This window comes from Scophthalmus maximus, chromosome 10, assembly GCF_022379125.1.
Source record: "Scophthalmus maximus strain ysfricsl-2021 chromosome 10, ASM2237912v1, whole genome shotgun sequence".
Taxonomy (NCBI): Eukaryota; Metazoa; Chordata; class Actinopteri; order Pleuronectiformes; family Scophthalmidae; genus Scophthalmus; species Scophthalmus maximus.
Window position 1 is genome coordinate 17,236,124 of NC_061524.1, and position 14,186 is coordinate 17,250,309.

General features: G+C 41.4%; 1 protein-coding gene across 2 annotated transcripts in view; it reads left to right on the plus strand.

Moving 5' to 3' along the window:
• Window positions 1-14,186, plus strand: part of pcdh15a (protocadherin-related 15a) — a 194,123-nt gene that overhangs the window by 129,965 nt on the left and 49,972 nt on the right. For both annotated transcript variants that reach the window (XM_047335297.1, XM_047335296.1), the window contains 3 exons: window positions 5,721-6,026; window positions 7,542-7,772; window positions 10,395-10,511. In XM_047335297.1, coding sequence (XP_047191253.1) covers window positions 5,721-6,026; window positions 7,542-7,772; window positions 10,395-10,511 — 654 coding nt within the window. The remainder of the gene's footprint in view (window positions 1-5,720; window positions 6,027-7,541; window positions 7,773-10,394; window positions 10,512-14,186) is intronic.

The following is a 14,186-nucleotide window of genomic DNA, read 5'->3' on the forward strand; positions in this document are numbered from 1 at the left end:
TAACCATTACAACATCATCTTCAATATCTACATCTTCATTTCAGGTGGATACAAAAGTGTTTGAAAGTACATTTCAATTAGAGTATTTGTTTCTGTGCAATTGAAATTCCTTTTCAGGTCCTTGCTGAGGGTAACCGGCACTCTGATATCAGTCGCATTGGTACTTGCAGGCTTTACTGTTTATAGATTTCAGGATATGTACTTTTAACATTAGGCATCCCATTACATTTTTCAGTGGGTAATAACATGGATTACCAGTAAATGTTGCGAGTTTATGAATTGTGAACAATAAGACAGACGTATGAAGGAAGCCTAGTGTTTGCATGAGGTAAAGCTACCTCCGGTCTCACTCCCACGTGTTCCCTGAGAAATGCAGCCAGCAGCTCGATTGGGGCTTAGCCCACACCAACGTCTCTCTCTCTCTCTCTCTCTCTCTCTCTCTCTCTCTCTCTCTCTCTCTCTCTCTCTCTCTCTCTCTCTCTCTCTCTCTCTCTCTCTCTCTGTCCAACCTTGGAAGGTTTTCTCCAGTGGCGCCTCACCAACTTGAGCTGAGGCTGTGCCTTTCTGACTCAAAAGGAAAGTACATTAAAGTCCTTAGCTCAACACAACACTGCTCTCCATGCACATGCACTTAGAGAGGCTAAAGCTTAGCTTGTACTAGCTGATCAGGAAGGGATGCAGGCTTGGTAAAAATAAATGTAAATTAAAAAAAAATACTGCTGCACTGCCTCATAAATTTATTTATGGTATTTTAGACACAAATTGTTGAAAATAATGCTCTAGAAGTTTGATTATGTAACAATTTCATGAATTGGACATGTCATTTTGGTTCAATTCTTTGGGCGATAAAAACTAATCTTTCAGGAGCAAGTCAGTGCAACACCCTAAACATTCTGTTATCATCTAAAACAAATGAAAGGTTTCCCTCTCATTGTTAGAAAAGCACTTGAGCCTTTTTTCTGTTTCAGTGCTGATTGGCTGACAAATGTTCTCTAGCTGCTAGCTCTCTTTCCATGTTCTCTAGCTGCTAGCTCTCAGTATTCAGGGCCTGAATACTGGCTTGTGATGGGGAGATTTTCTTCTGAGTTTTGGAGTGCATTTCAGCTCCTAGTTTGTCTTATTGAGCTGAAATGTTGTCCCTATCAAAACAGTAGTTGACAAGATCGCCTTTGTCGAGTCCAAGACAAGTCAAAGACCAGAGGTGGATTCAGATTGTCCTTCCTATCGTCGTTTCCTTTCTACTATTCCTTGACGTCATGAGGTCAAGGAAAGGTGTAAAGGAGAAATCATAGGAATTAGAAAAAACGCTCAGCGGTGCTCAGAGAATCCGACTCGACTTTCACTATACTACGTCATTAAGCCACAGCAGATGTTATTTATGTGCGTCTGCCATGGTGAAACTAAAAATTTCCAAAGATAGACTACAAAAAATGCAGCGGCTCCATCCATCATGTTTCAGTGTGTATGACCACCGTGTGACATCAGATGTAAATGCTTCGTACTCAACGGTAACTTACATGATGACGTGCGTCTCTTTTGGGTCATATTCATACTCTTCTACTTCTCTTTCGGAATTTTTAATCGTTTGAGTTGGTGCATGGCGCGTCCTGTTAAATATTGCTGCCGCAATGAATTGTGGGGCATCTACTTCTCCTTTCCTTTCCCATAGGAAAGTCCAGTGTACCCTTTGCTAAAGGACATAGGAAAGGAAGCATTGAAGCACCTTTTCTAAGCATTTAGAGAATCCGAACAGCTCTTATTATGGCTGCCGATAAAATACTTCCGTGTCACTTCAAGATCTAGGAAACTTCCTCAGCAAATTTGACAATTCAACCACACCCCAGGACTAGTCGAGTCCAAAGAGGTTCGAGTCCAAGTCATGACCAAGTCCAAATGAGAGAGAAAGTCAAGACAGAGACAGACCAATATACCTGTTCAAAATTCATGTGAAGCAAGAGACAGTATTGCTTCTATTTTAAGATGCTCATTTTGCATTAGTATTAGTCATGATCAAAGAAGCAAGTGCAGAGTAGCAACACTGTAGGATCGAATTAGGCCATGTATAAGTATAGAAATTTTTCTTTTAAAAGTCACATAAAGCTGAAGTGCAAATTCCCATTTTAGATGTTGAGTATTGTTATTGTGGTGTAGAAATAACATTGTGGACTGCCCATGGAAAATGTAACTAACCTGTAAATAACAGGCAACACAGATATCTCTAAAAAGACATGTTCCCATTCTTGAACGTATAACTTGTCCTGAAGAATACATAACACTGTACAAATGAACAAAAATAGTAAACAAGACACTAATATTTGTGTAATTCAATAGTTTTACATTTAAACATAATGTGTTACTGTAAAATCAGCTCATATTTTTCTGTAGTGTCTTAAGTTTTTACCTGGAGACTGTGATAATGCAGCCAACCACAAAGCTTCAGGCAACTGCAACAGATAAAGATGGCAGCAGTGCAAATGCATAATGCCATTAAGTAGATTAATGTTACCCTGAAGCATGTTGGATTATCGTAATTGGAACTGGTTCCCACCTGTTCTAATTTCACACACACTCACATAGAGTGGGGATGATTTGCCTAGTTATCAGAAGTGACAGCACTGTGGCGCAAACAGAGTAATTTGTTCTGTGAGTGACAAATCCTACACTTCTCTGCCCATTCGGTTTGCTTTTAGCAGGGAGCCATAATCTGAACAAGCAGTCGACCGGAGATAATAAAAAAAAATGGTTTAGCATCCACGTCTGACTCTGTCAGGGCCCGTCAAGTTAGATAGTTTTGTTTTTGGTGTTCATGTAGTTCCCGTTTTATTTTGATAGTCTATCTAATGTCATTCCCCATATCCTGCCAAGTTCCCTGCTTGTAGGATTGCTGTGCTCCGCCCTAATGTCTTCCACCGGTGCCTAATGGTTTTTCCCTCCTAGTGTATTGAAGGAGTGTCTTTCCTCCCTTCTGTGCTAGGTTGTATTTACCCCAGTGAGACCTTTACAGCACTTTTTCCCAGCGGTTGTCTCTAGTTTCAGTAAACTACCTTGAACCCTTTGCCCGAGTCTGGGTCTGCAGTATTGAGTCCACCTGCCTGGGTGCCTTGATAGACTCGTCATAGCAGCATCATGCACAAGTAATTGTTGCTACAGAGCTCAAGTGTGAACTGCACAATGTCTGTGAAAATAATAAATAGGCTATTCAGGAGATTCAGGAGATTCAGCCCAAGCAGCCTGTTTGTTTGCTTTTATCAACCAAGGGGTTGACAAAGCAGCACGATTGACTATGACCATAGAAATAAATCAGGGGATTCCCTCATCAGTTCAAAAGTCCCTCTCACGGGAGTCTCTGCATGCACCTGCCACCACCAAGCAAATTCTCAACCTGTGGGAAACAATGAGAAAATAAATACAGTGATGAAATGAATACAGTTGCTGGTAAACCTCTTGTTGTAACCCTTTACTATCCCTTGAGAAAAAGGTAAGCGTCACGGGCAAATTTGTGGAGGCTGTGGAACGTAAAGCCATTTATTTTTATGTCAAGCTGATTCCTAGATAAAGTGAGTTTATATGGTTTTCGTCTTGCTAATGAAGACATTTGCAAGCACAGCTATCACTCCATGTGTTTGGTTGTTTAGAGGAAGACACCAATGTTTAATTTTATCTTTGAGAAGAATGGGCTCTGGGTTTAACAAGACATAATTCTTCCTTGAGTATAAGTGGGCAATTCAGACTAAATTTTAGTTTTCAGCACTTATTATCCATTGCATCATGAAAAGATTATTTTTGTAATTGCTAAAAGACAAGAAGCCCACTAGACCAAGCCAACAGCACCCACAGGAGACAAATTTATATAATATCTATATTATATAAGATATTTGTATATATTAGAAATGTGCGTGGGCCCTTCTTCTTAGGACTGCTCCTACCTGCTCAAGCTGCTTTTTGTGCTGTAGCCACCTGCAGTATGTTCCGCTGCTCCCACAATCCATATATCGAGCCCGCCCACCGTCTCACGGTCAGAAGTATGTGCCACTTAACGTTACCAAGTAACCAAACTTCTGTTTCCAGACACAAACACTCCTGGGTCCAGATTGTCATTACTACTGTGACTGTGATAATTTAGACGAGCTACGGCTCACAAACCAAAGGTTATGTGGCCTGCGCTAAGGCCAACATCTCTAGGTCTTGTAGGAGCTGTCTACTGCCCTGTGTAGACTTCCATAATAATACAGTACTTTGTCCTTAGTCACCACAGAAATATGCAAATTTGTTATTTGATTTCATCGGCTGTGACTTAATTGGATGAGGCATCTTACAAGGCTAGAAGCACTGAGAAGTTTAGTTATGTAACTGATGCAGGGAAGTTATGATCCATATGCACATATTGACTTGATGTGCTTAAGTCTGTGTTCAAAGTTGTCAAAAATGCTGAGGTCCAACTTTTAGCCTGGCTTCGTCAGGATCCCCATGTACAACAAACTGGGGCGTTTAGCAAACGTGTGTGTTTCTCCCCCTCTCTCTTCCACTGTTCCTCACAGGACTTTTTATTTTTTCATCTTTGTGCTGCCTTGTCCACACTTGCACTGAGGCTAAATAATGATTGCCAAATAGGAAGATGAAATAAGACTAGATTTCACTCTATCGTTTTCTCTTTTCCTTTCTCTCTATTTCTCCCCTCTGTTACAAGATCCCTAACACACTGTTAACAGCGTATTATATATATTATCTCATTCTACAATGCTGGATGGAGAAAAAAAAGCACAATAGGTCCCCTTTAAGCTTTTCTCTGACCATTTCTGTTCTTTTTCCCCAGTTTATATTTTACTCTTTTTTTTATTGCGAACATGAATGTTGTGCATGCTATTAAATTGTGATTGAGCTTCTAAAGAGTTCCTGTTGATGAAACGCAGAGTTTGCATTAAAAAAGGGTTCTGGCCTTTTAAACTTAAGAATGATTACTCATCGGTCTGTGACAAAGACTCTCTTCTCGATATGAAGAACGGGAAATGAGACTGAAAAGAATAGTGTGAAAGTTGTTTCAGCGTGGTTGCAGTACTATGATTTACTGCACATGGCTTTGTTCTTGAAGCCTCTGTAAAATGATGTAAATCCAAGCCCTAATGGATCATGTAATGATCACATCAAACTCACAACATTTGCCGTTTGCCTAAAGGGAAATATTTCTTACTCGTATGCCATTTACCATAGATATATCTACCTCTCTCTTCTATTATTGACGTATATGGATGGATTCTTAGTTTTGTTAAGTTGTCAGTACTTCAACTGTGTAAGGAGAGAAAAGGGCTTTATTGATTATTTTTTATAATTAATTTTCAAGCCCACTATAACTTTATTTTTTTTTCAGCATACAAAGTCTTTCATTCCACTGTGAGATAATGGCCATTACAACATTAGAGGACTATTAAGATTCCATTTGATTATCCAGACTATATTTCATGTTGTCCCTCTTGGGTTGGCACAGGACCGCTGTATAAACAAGGACAGTTATGCCGGTGCATTGAAATATGTTTTTGCAGTTCACTCACTTCCTTTTGGAATATTAAACACTGATTGTTTGAAACTTACTACCGCAACTTACAGACAACGGATCGACGGACTGAAGTCAAGAGAAATATATATTTCCTCACTGACTAAACGAAGATTATAATTTACTGTATCATCGCATAACTGAGCCCTCTGATTATGATCTGTCTCTCCAGGCCACAGATCCAGATGCAGGGGCTAATGGCGAGGTGCGCTACCGGATTGTAAATCATCCCGACTTGTTCATAATCAGTGCGAATGGAAGCATCTACACAAGAGGGCCTCTGGACCGGGAGCTCAGGAGCCAATATGACCTGGTGGTAGAGGCTTCGGACGGGGCAGTGGATCCACGCCGGACCACCTTGACCCTCTCAATCCACGTCACAGATATCGATGACAACAGCCCTGTCTTTTCCCAGCAAACCTATGTGGTGAACGTACCTGAAAACAGTCCAGTGGGAACTTTAGTTCTGAAGCTAAGTGTAAGTACCTATCTGTACATGGTACAGTCTTTTTCTGTCTTTACCTACATCCCTGTACGTCTCCTGTCTATCATGCGGCGTAGGTGTCTGTAACAACTGTTATATTAACAGGCTTTTAGCATTTTTAGCATTTTTTTACTTCAAGTGCAGGGAGCTCAGTGTTTTAAATGTCAAATGCTTCCAAATGGAAATTTACTCAGACACAAACATGCACAGCCTTAAAAAATTTTGAATTCATATCAGCCTATGGAAAACCTTCAGTGTGGTGGCATCTTTGGGTGGATTCAGCTCTGTCAAATGTCATTGCACATGTTTGCGCTGAGGAGAACCCGCTGCATGCAGAGAAAACACAGAGCAGAGGGGCGAGTAATTGCTGGCATATTGTGAGTGACATTTCTCAGTGAGGGATAAAATAGGAATGGAGACGGAGAGAAGCGGGTGGGGGGAGTGGAGGGGTGTGAGTGACAGTGGCACTGAGACACCATTAATCTCCTTGACAACGACACCCCAACTCTAAACGGATGTGGGTGGCTTTCAACACATCAAGAGCAAAATTGAGATAGTGAGACTCTGAGAAAAGGAGGTGGCTGAGATGGGAGGAAACCTACAGCTGATACCTGAATGTGTTCGCTGCTCGCTCAGTTGGTCCACCTCTTTGGTCAGTGGTTCCCAGAGGAAGAAACCTACTGCCCTTGATGATCCTCTAAACTTTCCTCTGCTGCCACCGAGAGGTTGAACTTTTTGACTTGTTTTTTTGCGGGGAAGTTTCGTACAGATTTTTCTAGCTCCTCAGGGTGGTGCTTTGCCCTTAATGATCCAACATGAGCGCCACCAGCAGGACAAAGTTTTCACTTATTCAGTGAAACATTTTAACTTCAACTTTGCTCAAATTTTTGCACAGACCGCACATCAACCGTTCCCAGACAATAAATTAGACTGGGCCTTTTCCTCGAGCACCATGAGGTGGATATTTTTGTTGTTCGGATATACCTGGACAGCTATCGCATGGAACGCGGTGATTAAAAATTATTATGACCATATGCCTGCTTGCATGCCAACTACAGCGTCACACAGCCACTATGGCTGTAGTCTTGTTTGCTTGTCGTTAATAATGCTGTGTATACTGTATGTGTGCGCACATGTGTCTGTATTTGTGCGGTCTTACATCTAAGTACCATATCTAATACATTCTTATCTACTCGGAGAGTTGTGATTCAGTGCAATAAGGACCAACTTAAGGTTTAATTTAATCAGAACCCATTAATGATTGATGTAAGTAACCCCTGCAGCATTAGAATGCAAAATTAAAATAGAAACATTAATATTCATCCATAGGCATTACCCAGCATCTATTTAAGTCAATATAATGTTCCAAGTTTGAAAATCTATGTGGTGCTTCATGTCTTTCCTTCCATGCCGCCACGTTCTCTCCAAACTTTTCCCAAGTTTTATTTAATATACTCTAATTGTTTTTCCCACTCATCCCTCTCCTTCTCCCTCTACTCCTCCCCACAGGCTTTGGACTCAGACCTCGTCTCCAATGTCACGTATCGGATCAAGACTGAATCGGCCAGGCAGCTGTTTTCTCTGAACCCCATCACCGGGGAGTTAGCTGTGCTACAGACTCTGGACTTTGAGAACCTGGCAGCTATGGGCATGGGGGCATCTTATACTTTTGTGGTGGAAGCTGTCGACCAAGGAGGGGTCATGCCTCCAGGGCAGGCTACCGTCACGGTCCGCATCACGGTAAGAGCCCTCGGATAGTCTGTCCACCGCAGCCTCTCAGTCGTCTCTTCTCCTTCCAACCTTCTTCGTCGTCCCTCAGGATCTGTAGCACTGGCAGTGAAAATGTGATGAGTTATTAGCAGAGTTTTACAGTAGTTAATATCTTGGCTAAGCCTAAGTCCAAAGGGGATTATTGTACAGTAAGGCACCTGCGCCGCTATTGAGATATGAAATCCAGTGTTATGCCATTCAGTGCAAAGGGCGGATGAATTCCCTCTGTAAAACACATTTTGGCCTCCCAACCTGTTTGTCCTCACAGCATCCCCGGCACAAAGAGACCTGATGGATAGGTTTTTCTGCCGTGCACACAGTGCTATTAAAGATCTGAATGTCTCATTAGCTGTGTGACAGCAATTATGTCAGGTTATTTTTCAGGAGCCTGTGCTCCCTTTCCAACCTTGCAAGAGATTAACAGCTGAATGCCAACAAAAGGATTAACCGCCTTGTGTTGGGATACTATCCATGTGTGTGTGTGCACAAGTGTGTGCTTGTGTGTCTGTGTGTTAATGGGTGCATGTTTTCTCTCTGTGTGAATAATCCTGTGCTCCAGAGTATGTGCATACACTTCTTCGGTGTATGAAATCAGTCCACCCCCATGTGATTGTCTCAAAGTCTGTAGGCTTTCTGCATTATACTGAATGGGAAGGAGCTTATTCAAGCAGGTTTGCCACGCGTTATGCCCACCGATAAGGACAGGCTCTGTTGCAGTGTCACTCTGGAACAGTGTTTGATGTGATCAAGCATCGCATAACCAACTCATACCAAACCATTGTCTGCTATTTGAAATGCCAGTCATGGTGTATGATTAGCCTATTGGATTCACTCAAGCTTATCAGGGACAAGGGATGGAACTGATTTCACTGATTCCACTTCCTTCCTCATTTAACACCTCCAGAGCCTTATTTGATGTTGCTCCTGTTTGATTTCCCCTTTTACTGTTTTGTTGATGTCTCTTTCATCGGATGCCTTGCAGTGATGGCCCGGCGCGCCTTTACTCTTCTGAATGATTCTCCCAAACTTTTCCTTCTTTTCCTGCACTTTAGCAATGTAAGACACGGGCACGTGCGCGCGCGCGTGTGTGCATGGATCAGACCTGTGTTGATGTGTGCAAACATAGCACACTTTAAGCAAACACAAGCACATACTTTGTTCACATCTTCCTTGTGAAGACCTGAAGCACATCTTCATAGCAAGCGCATCATAGATTCTCTGCCAGGAAACGTTGAATCTGTGTACGGATCAAAGGGAGGCTGCCCTCCACCTCTGTGTTTATAGAACACATACTGTTGCCTGTGGCTCAGTCAAAAGTGCGAAAAGGTCGAATGAGAGGTAAAGGGAAAGGAAGATCAGGCTGCGGCAGTTTTCCTTGGAGCTGAGCAATTCCTGAGAGATTTTTAACGGCTTACTGAGTCTTCATTCTCACACACTAAAGCGAGGGTTGCACAGTTTACAAGATTACATTTCTTTGCATGCCCGCCATATGGCAGAGATCTGGTGTGCATTATTGACTGGGAGAAGGTAATTGAAAGCAGGGGTGATGTGAAGTTCTCACGTGTTCTGGGGAGTTGTAAATCACTGAACACCAGCAAAACTGTTTTGTCGCCTTGAGGGGGGTCGTATGTACAGAAAATATGAGATGACATAGTGGCGTTCAGAATGTTTCTTCAGTCTTGTTATTGTGGTTATAAGATAATTTGTTTTTCATATAGCACAGATTTTATTGGGTCTGTCAGCTTTCCTAATTCCCTCTTGATGTTGCCTTTGCAGGTTTGTTTGAATGAATAGATATTTTTAATCAAACACCAGTTTGATAAAGGTCCAGCCAGAAAAATCACGCTGAAATCTTGTCTAGAATCTATCATCTTATCGCCTATGGTAGCTACCTCATTACCAGATACTGTCAGTCAGGAATTTACAAATTCATTGGAAACAATGAACCAAAAAAAGAAAAAATGTATCAGCTATAAAACATTTAATTTCACAGCTGTTGCAATTATCTTTTCATAATTTAGATATAGTTTTGATCATTTGTAAATGCATTGACTCAAGTCATAGACACATTGCATTGGTTTGATTTACATGACTATCTGTTTTGATCAGGTACTTTCCACTGACTAATTTAATATTTTACTGTGATGGTGTGACTGCAGAACATGCATATGTTAATATGTGATCACATCAGCTCAGACGCACAGTTCTTGGAGCACAAGGAAAACGCCTGGAGCATTGTGAATTACCGCAGTGGGAAAATGTCTCTGAATCCACAATAACTTGCTGGAAGTGTTAACTGAAATCAAACAAAGCAGCAGCTGCAAAATCTGCACTGCTACAATATTACTGCGTTAGCATGCAGACAGCATCAGCAGAAGTAGTCCCATAACACACTTATCAATTGATAAAACCCAATACCAAATCGTATTTGTCACCAAAGGTATATTTGCCACGCCATGTGCAATTGAACATTTTGTTATGTGCTGACCAGTAATGTTTTACACTGTCAAATAACTTCAGTGTTAAGTAGAAATCCAGCCACGGTACCAAACATCAACAATTCATATCTTGTATCATATCTTTTTTTTTTAGGATATGAATGACTTCTCCCCCATCTTTAGTCAAGACCTGTATAGGGGTATGGTGGCACCCAATGCAGAGAAAGGAACAGTCATCACTACCGTCTTCGCTGCGGACCAAGACCCACCTGTGAGTATAATCAAACACATTGTGATTCTTCAAATTTATATTATATTTAAAATATGCAATGTATTCAACATTAGTGGTTAAATGTTAAAACACATGACGCGCGTTGAGTCCATCTGTGTCATTAATAACGGCAGCAAAGATGAAGGGCTTGCCTGGTTTTTATTAATTTTTTTTACCTCTTCACTACGTGTTCCTCACCAACATCAGCCAATTTTGCTGCAGCATTTCACAGAGTGCATTTTAAAGATGTTTTCAGGACTTGGATGCTCATTAGAGCTACAGTGCCCCGTGTATTTTCATTCTGCACCAGTAGCTCTAATTGTGAGGGAGTCTTGTTTAGCATCTGCACTTGTATGCGTCATCTACCAGGTGCCTCAGACAGCGTCATGTTTCCTCAGACTTCTTTACCTCACAGTATCTGTGCAGGTCCTCCTGGGAACGGAGCTATGAAGGTTTTTTCAATTTCTTCTGTTGGAGCAAAATTACACAATGCAGAGGAGAAACTGCGACACCCTGGTGGGAATCGAAATTGTGTGGCGAAGAGGAGGCAATGCACGAGCAGTGAACAACATTCATTGGGGGGGTAGTACCTTGGTTTTAGTCTATCAATAATTTAGCATATATATTCAGGAAAGCAGCAATCCTGTGGATGTGTGGTTCTGTGTCACTCACCTCAGCTGAACCGCTTTTATTGGCAGCGCCACATACCTTAACATTTTATTGCACTCGGTGAGTCAGCGGTTTTCTTTCTCACATCCTTTCTTTTTGTTGTGATGGTGTTATTGCCTTTTTAGAAACTTCACCAGATCAGCCGTTTCTCTTTTTTTTGGTGGTATTTTTATATTTTAACAGCAAAAACGTGACCCCAGTGACCTCCCTGCCTTGCCCTAAAAGCTTTCAGCTCGGAGCAGGTTTTTGGAAAATTGCTGGACTCATGTTATTCGTGGCCCTCCTGCTGTTCGGATTCTACCGGGGCTGGGTGAGCTCGTAGAAAATACCCAGAAGTGCTGCAGCACAAGTAATAGAAAGGACTTCATGTTTGTTACCACAAACACAGTGGCAGCAAGTGAGACACGAGAGTGACTCGGAAAAGTGCCTTGACAGACAGAGGGATTAGGTCTCTTAACAGGAGCCGACTAACCCAGTCTGTTATTGACCGGGATTTGAGAGCTCAAAGCTCTTTATTGACATGATGTCTGTCACAGACAACCTCTGTTTGGTGGAACAAGGTTTAGTCTACTGCTTGCCAAACACACACAGTTTCTCTCCCTCTAGCATGTTTATAAAATTGTGCACCCACAAAAGAGGAAAGTGAGGGGGAGACTAACTCTGGTGGTGATGCAACAAATATGCATATTTATGGTCTGGGGGTAAAAATGGTGTCGACCATTCCTGCTCATTTTCTGCTTCTTCCAAATTCTGGAGAGAAGGTTGAATGTCTATGCTGTTGTTGCCTGGAGAAGTCATTCTAAGAGTCTGTTCACGTCTGGCATTAACATCCATCCTGACGGATCTGATCACAAGTGGTCAGCTCCAAGTACAGGCGTGAAGGCATCACAGACACGCTGAGGACACATTTCACATGCGATCACTCAGACCACCTTTGGAGGTGGTCTTGGATGCTATTGACCTACTCAGCTGAGTATGACGAAACTAAACTCAGTATAGTTTCATTGTGAACCAAAAGTATTTTAACATTCCTCTGTGTTTCCCAGACATGGATTTATTTGTGGCCACTGCCACAGTATGAACACTGAACCGCACCTATTGACTTTCGCCTTTCTTTTTCAAATGGGTAAAATCTCAAGGATCTCAACGTAATCGTAGAGCTGTGTGCTTTGATGTGATTCACACGGACCTTCCTGCCTCTTCTCCCGTCACATTGACAACGGATACACATGTATAGTCGGACTGGCTAAAAAGAATATAATTTACTTTGCGAACAGAAATAACGCACGTATTTATTTGCATATAGCGCAGGGACGTAAGATCTGATCACACCATAACGTCAACGGTTAAAGTCACCTTAAATACGAAAGGAGATCACAATTGTTCCACTCGCATGCCTCATTCTTCTGCACAGGATTTGGAGTGTGATTTTTATAGTTTTAACTGAAGTAAAAATTCCTTTTTCTTCTGCGGTGTTATTCATCACAGCAGAAAGCTGTTTACAGTTGCCCCAGTTAGAGATTCCCCTTTCTTAACTAATCTTTACTCTGTGTGTAAATCAAATCGGTCAACAATTGTTCAAAAACTACTAACATGTAATAATGTTTGGGATTTGCTCTCTTTCCCCTAACTCATGCCTGGCTGTTCTGTTGCGTCTCTGCAGCATCATTCAGAGTTTCAAAATACTTCTTCAGTTTGTTCTTGAAATCATGAACTGGGCGCTTCCTTCTAAAGAGATATGGATTCTAAAATAAGAAAAAATAAACCTTTATTAGTCCAAAGATTTAAAAATAATCTTTCTTAAGTTTTTCCACTACCTTGCAATTAGGAAGAAGTAGACTGCAAGAAAATGTGCCAATTACCATTGAACCAAATACCAAAACATTAGGTTGTACCAAATCTGGAAACATGAAAAGAGTTTAAGAAAAATACAACATATAAAGTAACAGCATTGATATAGCACTTTTGAATGAGGAGCGGTAGATCAAACCGCCAACCTTCTGGTAACCTAGAACAGCCACAACTCCCCTTTGAATTTTTATTTTCATTTCCCGGAGAACATTTGCAGCGTACAACACCACGTGTGGCCGTGAGCAAAACATTTGTAACCATCTCTTCCTTCATCACTGTAGAGGTCTTGCTATTGAAGCCACTATATTAGATCCTTCTTCATGTGGTGTTTTTTCTTCTTCTTTTTTTTAATCAATGTCCTGTCTGGACATCTTTTCCATTACATCTACGACAAACAATTGGAAGAGCTCTTAGAGATGAGACCCCTTTTTCCCTTTCTGTTTCTGTGTAACCTCTTAGAGACACATTTGTGCGAGTAAGCCTCCTGAGGGATCCGCTGCTACTACAGGATTTACCTCTCTACTCTAGCCCCGGGTTTTCACTTCGTCCCCGGGGTGCAAAATCATTTTAGGCAAGGTAGCAGAGCTTCAAAAAGCTTATTAAAAATTAGACTGAATTTTAGGTCCAAAGGGAAGAAACTAGAATAAGATAAGCTATGGAGATGATTAGCAATCAGGAACCATGATTAATCTTAATCAAAGGGTCGTATTAAAGCCCAGGCACTCTCTAATGAATGTGCGTGTGTTACCCTGGAGACCAGAGGGGTGAGTTAAGTGAACAGGTTTTTTATTCCAAATGAAAGGGATGGCGTCTGAATCAATGAATAACGGGAGGTTTATATTATATTAGAATACATTACTGATGAGGACAGACTAATGAGGGCTATGACAAGCTAACATTTTTTTAAATGGAGAGGAGCTTCAGGTTATACAGAGAAGAGCAACAATTTCTACCACATTAGGAAACAAAGACATTAGAGAAACTCCTATTCCTAAGCAAACATTGTGTGTGGCTGCACACACAGTTTCATAGCACTTAATTACTTTGACACACCCTCTCTCCATCCTCATGGCACCATCCGAAAATGTGAAACCTGCTGTCCAGATGACTGGATCGTTACTGGATTGATGTGGTTCATGTTCTTCTGTCTCCTTC